Raw genomic sequence first — 6,823 nt, forward strand, 5'->3', positions numbered from 1 at the left:
AATTTATTATATATATATATATATATATATATATATATATATATATATAATCTTGGCAGTCTTTTAAAAATTGATAATATGCATATAATGGATGTCTTAATGGATTTTAGCAAAAATATAATTATATTCATTTATACATACATATACGCACATGTAATATAAAATGTGTATACATATATATATTTATATACGTATAGATACATATAAATCATTCAAAATATATCAATAATATCAAAAGGTATAATATCAATAATATTAAAGAACACAAACAAATTTGTTAAATGAGATCTGTGAAAACGAAAAATCAAATTTTTCCGCAAATGCTCCAACCTTGTAAGAGATCGCTAGGCGGACGGGATGCATCCATAACACCAGGAATCAGCGGAGACTCAGAATTCCTAGATGGAGGGCCTGTCTCAACAGGCACACACCTTTAGTTAGTGTGTTATTTATATTGTTGCATTTAACCAGAAAGAATATATGTATGTGTATGTAAAAGCTATAGTTGTTTAATAAAATTTTTTAATACGATATAATTTTATATTTTCTTAAAAATCAATTTTCCTGTAGAAGAAATTTGATTCGATATGTTTCATTTCTTTTTGTATGTAGTTTTATTACTTTTCCACTTTAAAGATTCACTCTATGTATAAAGTAAATATAATGTTAAAATAATTTGATTTTTTATCATTAACCCAACTATTTTTTAAGAGCTCATTATATCATTAGTTGCAAATCTGTTGGATATTTGTAACAATCGTTGTATAACCATCATGTATACCTGGAAATCAATCAACAAAGACATCATCGCATAATTTACCTGAAGAGTAAGAACTGGAGGGAAGGTCAGTAGCCGGTGTTTGTGTGTTGACACTCCGAGTAGCCCGTAATAAGTCTGCTAGAGGGGCGCGATGTCCTTCGGGTGTGATTTGCTCACGATATCGTGCATACTAAAGAAAGAAAAGTTTCATATCTATCATCGAAATCTCATATAAAACAAAGGCTAAAAAAAGTAATTAAAAATTCCTGTTTTGTGAAAAATGTAAATTTGAAACTTTTGTATCATCTTACAAGATATTTTGTAGTAATTAATGATATAAATGTACATTTTCAGTATTTAAAAGTAATAATATAAGTATTCAAGATAAAAAAAAATCACATATAGATATAAATACTCATCGCAAAAATAATCTTCAAGATAAAACACAATTTTAAATGCATTTCTTCTCAAAACAAGATTTCTATCTTTTTTCAAAGAATACATTGATAAATGGCAAATTAAAATTCTTATTCTACCTTAAAATATCAAATTCTATTAACTAATAATTTTATATAACTTGTATATAACTTGTATATAACTGATAATTTTGTATATTACCTTGTCTTCTACTGGATGGTCTGCATCACTGTTATTGGCTGTATTTTTGAGCACAAGTCCTTCTATTTCCTGATTCAGTCCTTCGATAGATGAACGCATTGGAGGCCTTATTGGTTTTACTGGGATATTCATGGGACTTGCTTTTGTACTCAAGCTAAATTGATTGTCTACAAAGATAACATATATTAAATGCGTACTGTTTAATTGATCTTGTAAATAGAACAAAAAGGAAAATTACTCACGCATAGATGTTTGTGAAGCAATACTGGGCAAAAGTACTGAATGATCTCCAGGAAGTGCGGGTGGTGGGCCACCTGGCATTATTAGCCCGAATGCCGCTGTTCGCTCTCTACTGCTAGTACCTTCCTTATTTGTACGTTGTAATCTGCGAGAAAAATATATAAGAAACAACGTGTAGATTTTCCAATAAATATACAAAATAAAAAGAAGACACAATAAGACAAATAACAATATAAATACATACCGATGCCTGAAGTAATTCTTCTCCAATTTCTCATCAGTAACAGTTTGTTCCGTGGGATGACGAGTATGCATTTTTCTTGGCTCATTGGAACATTCTTCCGTCTATGATAAAAATAAAAGATATTGTAAATGAAATAAATGTTAAATAAGCTTTATGTGATGCAAACATAACATTATCATTTAAGTTTTTATATACAATTTTTCTAGGAAGAAGCAAAATCTACTCACCTGAGTGGATTTATCTACCAGAAGACTGGAATGCATGTAATAGGAGTCACGTGGCCATTGCCCTTTCAAATAGATAGTATCTAGAGATGCTGTCCGTCGAATGCTCTGACTTCCACTTAAGCTATCGCTACAACGACCGCTCAATGTTTTTGATTTGGCTGTAAAATATAATAATCTAATAATATTATATATACACACACACATATATATATATATATATATATATATATATATATTCATTAAAAAAGTAAAAACAGAAGTAAGAAGATAATAACATAATAAAGTCCAGTCTGAAATTAATAAATTGTAAGATTAAGGTACAAGATATATATACATGCCAGACCGAACTATAAGTATATTATTTCGGTTGCTGGAATAAACTAAAAAGTGTATTTGTTAAATAAAATGATAAGAAAAATAAATATGAAAATAATAGTGTAACCGAACTAAAAATGTATCTTCGGTTACTGTAGTTGTGATGCAGCAATACAGAAATAAGAGTAAATTACTTATAGGCTCCTCTAAAAATAAAAATTCTTATTCTTCAAAACAATTGAAGTATATATAATTGTGAATAACCAAAACACAATGAATTGTATAAACAAAGTTATAAACATAATGTTATAACATAATAAATACATATTAATAAAAATAAAAATCAAATACTTACCAGGCAACATTTATAAACAAATGTGGAAAGTAATAGTTCAATTGTATGAAAAAAAAACATTTTCCATCATTCTGTAAATTTGGTCAACAATAATAAATAAATAGAAAACTTTTGCTACTAAGTCAAAGACGATGATAAACATAGCTTACGAATCATTTTCTTATACGTTTTTTTATTCTATATCACAAATAATGAAAAAAAGAGAATCTTGTCAAAGTGTAAACAATTTGAGGATTGAGAAATATTTCAGACACATCTCTCACTTGCAGTAAACACAACTCTCCAACTTACATATCTTGGACAATGGTAATGCAAGAAACGGCCTATGAAAAAAATGCTTGTTTAACAAATATTAAATTTGTATAGAGCACTTCAGGATTTACGTACTTCTCAACTGGACCAGAATCTCCAGAGATTACATGTCTTTTGAAGGACAAGTAATAGTACCGGTAGTCCCTTGGAGTTCCGAAGTCATCATCACTAGAACAAATATTTGTCCGTGATAACGACTCCGGCACTCCGACGATCAAGGGGTCACGCGTGTGAATACGTGTTCCTCGAGCAAAACTCCACGAGTACAAAGAACAAGTTCACGGAAGGAGGGGAAGGGGAGGAGCGAGAGAGGGGGGAAGGGGGGAAGGGGGTGATCGTACCTTTGTAGGACAGGGATCCGGGGCTCCGCTGTCCCGAGGAAGACGACGTCTCCGGCGAGATGCGCGCCCGCCAGACGGCCGCGTTCGTTGGCGAGACGGTGGGACTGTTGCTGTTGCTCTTGCGGAGGCTGCTGCTCTGGCGGCCCTGTCTCATCAGCGAGCTCACGGGCAGGGTGGCGCGCATCGGGCCCTGCTTCGAGCATGGCGAGGATTTTCGCATACGCTGCGAGCTCGACATCTTCTCTTCACTTTCACGTAACGACAGCAGCGTCGACGACGACGGCGACGGCGACGACGAATCGCAGATCCGCACGCGCGGACCGAACCAGACGCGCACCTGGCGGCTTCCTCCTTGGCTGGCGGCCGCTCTTTCTCTCAGGGCGCGGGAGCTCCTCGAGTCGCGCGCGCAACCGACTACGACTACGGACTGCTTCAGGGACGCCTGGCGTCCCAATGTGGAGGCACCTGCGCTAAGCGCTACCACCAAGGGGATGATTTTCTGCGCGACGGTCGGAGGTATTCCCGAGCGATAGATTGACGGCGACGACGGCGACGGCGGCAGCGGCGGCGCGACGACAATGCCCTACGCGTCTTGTCATTTGCAATGTTCTGCTGCTGGCTCGGCACGCGCGTCACGTGACCGCCCGTACTCGCTGGCCATTGGTGGCGCGGCACCCGCGGAGCGTTCGGAGCGTTGTACTACGCGAGGACGTGCGGCACACCGCGTTCCATTCACTACCACCGTAGCAGCCAGCACCGTGGCGAGTGTAGTAGCTAGCGTCCTATCGGTGTCTCGCTCCCTCCCACACCGACAGCCCGTCTCTCTCACGCACTCAGGGACGTGAACTCCTACGCGCTACTCGCTAGCCGGGTATACTTATTACTTTGCGACCGCGTGATAGTCGCTCGGAGCAGTTCAGAGCAGTCTGTTTAAAGACGGCATAGCGTGACGGCATGACAGCTATTCGGTCAAATTCTCATTAATTTTATTTGATTTGAATTACTTGCAAATTTCTACATAATTTGCCGTCTATAGTCTCTACTCTTTTTTTTTCTGTCTATCAAACAGAAAAATTAATTCTATTCATGTTAATTTAACAAAATATTGCAGATATAATTTTGTAATCAGATTAAATTACTGATTGAAGTTATCTTTAAGAATTTATAATTTAAAATAATGTATAAATAATTATAATTTTATATTTTGATTTAATAAATAAGCAACAATTCAATTCCGATGTTAAACAAAATAACAAAATATTACAGATGTTTGATAAGTTAATTGCCAATTAAATTATTGGAATTCTACATTTTATAATTGAAAATTTGTACAAATGATTCAATATCATTAAACAAAATATGATATCTCTTTCCTAAAATTGTATATTATAAATTGTATATTCCAATTATAACGAATTCTTAAATAATTGTATATATTTAATAATCTTATCTGTTGAGGCTACATTTCAAAACATGTAAGAAGTTTCTCTCCAAGAAAGATTTTATATACTATAGAATTTTCTCTCTCTTTATGTATACTATAGAAATATTTTCTATATACTAAAGATTTTATATACCATAGTATATGTGTATGTGTGTGTGTATTATATATTTTGAAAATTTTCCTCGGAGAGAACGTTTTGGAATGTAAGTCCTAAGTTGAGAAATAGGAATTCAAAAAACGTGACATTGAACTTTATTACCTTGATAAGAAAATAAATTTATCTTCAAGTATTCTGTGTTTAATTAAAACCACTAAGTGAATCAAGCTTACATATTTATTTACAATGTATTTTATATTACAGCTTGATGGAGTCATGATATATAAGTGTTACAGTTATAGCTGACGTATGACTAGATTAAACAATATCAAAAAATACAAACAAGAAATATATATCAGTCTGAGTTTGCATGGTATTTGCGATGGGTGGCTGAACGATTTATATATAAAAAAAAACAAAGAAAAAAGAATATTGAATCAATTGGTATGCTACTTATGATAGACACTTAGGCAACAATAGGACATTGACATACAACATAAATCAGGCTTAGCTTTTAGGATCAGACTTTGAATAAAATGACACACTTTCACATTACAATTCATTGCGTTACGTTCTCAATGACTCTAGATACGTCGAATAACAAATAGGACCAGAAATTTCCGAATATAGATTTATATATAGTTACGTAATTGCACTACATCACTGCGACGAAAGTTCTTATTTGATTCTCGATCTGCAACTCCGTTTCCATTTTAACACTTTGAACGTTATGTCACATATACGTAAAAATATTTCTTCTATGTAAAAATATATCTCGCTGGGAATTATAGAACTAAATTTATAGTAGAAATACTATGATTTTTTCATTTAATTCTCATTCATCATTTATATGATTGACCCAAATAGCAAAATGCTAGTCAATTTAATCATGTGATTTTAGAGTAGATTCTTATTGACTCTGTGTCCTTTTTAAGGTTTGGTTTCTGCCATTAGCTTGTTAGCCATAATATAACAGAAATGTAATAGAAATGAAGTATACTTTGCTATCATGATATCATAATGCAAGGTTTATTTTGATTTCTGATACATTTGTATATTAGAAACAACAATAGACTGTGCTCCCTTATTGCTGAAGTTTTGTTGGCATAGACTGTGTATTTCAAAACTACCAATGCCAAAATCTGAAAATAGTATAACTACAGTATTGGCAATGAATTTTGGAACATAATCCTTTATATGTAACACATAGTTTGCAATATATGCTTTTGGCAGGTTTAACCATCTGTGTGAGTGAAGAATATGTTTGTCCAAACGTTATAATTCCCAAGAAAATGTAGATATGATTCGTAACGATCAAAGTGTTAAGCACATACACAGATCAATTTGAACAAAAATATATATATGAATCAATCGTCGTGAGAAACTGTATGGTGACATCTTCTTAATAAAGGCACTGTTATGCTTTTCGCTAAGGACTAACGTGATAATGCATTTTATAGTGACTCATCCTATTCATACATACATACAAGCAATATGCGATGGTTTATATTAAATTTAGCCTATGATCACTCTGCAAAGCAGTTCACAAGGAATGTCGTATCTCTACGAAACAATCCGAAAAATAGGAAGCTATTGAAAAACTTTGCATTCGTTGCAAAAATGCAAAACTCATCATTATCCATTTTCATTTAAATTGCATGTAGATTCAATATAGCTTTGCATGTTCCAAGAAAAATTTTTACGATAACAAGAATTCTCGTCAATATTAACATGGCAAACGATTCTAAAAAATGCAACTTGTATAAGTCACAAGATAAAATGGCATAAAAATATTAAGACTAATTCTTTAAGAATTGGTTCTATATGGATATATATATATATATATATATATATATATATATATATATAT

At 33.6% G+C, this 6,823-nt stretch overlaps 1 protein-coding gene across 1 annotated transcript in view; it reads right to left on the minus strand.

Annotated features, from left to right (window-relative positions):
• Window positions 1-3,650, minus strand: part of LOC105627703 (protein FAM117B-like) — a 5,939-nt gene extending 2,289 nt beyond the window's left edge. Inside the window, exons 1-7 of the mRNA XM_012208980.1 lie at window positions 3,413-3,650; window positions 2,090-2,247; window positions 1,863-1,963; window positions 1,621-1,763; window positions 1,379-1,545; window positions 821-950; window positions 331-411 (exon numbers count right to left, since the gene is read on the minus strand). Coding sequence (XP_012064370.1) covers window positions 331-411; window positions 821-950; window positions 1,379-1,545; window positions 1,621-1,763; window positions 1,863-1,963; window positions 2,090-2,247; window positions 3,413-3,650 — 1,018 coding nt within the window. The remainder of the gene's footprint in view (window positions 1-330; window positions 412-820; window positions 951-1,378; window positions 1,546-1,620; window positions 1,764-1,862; window positions 1,964-2,089; window positions 2,248-3,412) is intronic.
• Between the last annotated feature and the right edge of the window lie 3,173 nt (window positions 3,651-6,823).

This window comes from Atta cephalotes (assembly GCF_000143395.1).
Source record: "Atta cephalotes unplaced genomic scaffold scaffold00010, whole genome shotgun sequence".
Lineage (NCBI taxonomy): Eukaryota > Metazoa > Arthropoda > Insecta > Hymenoptera > Formicidae > Atta > Atta cephalotes.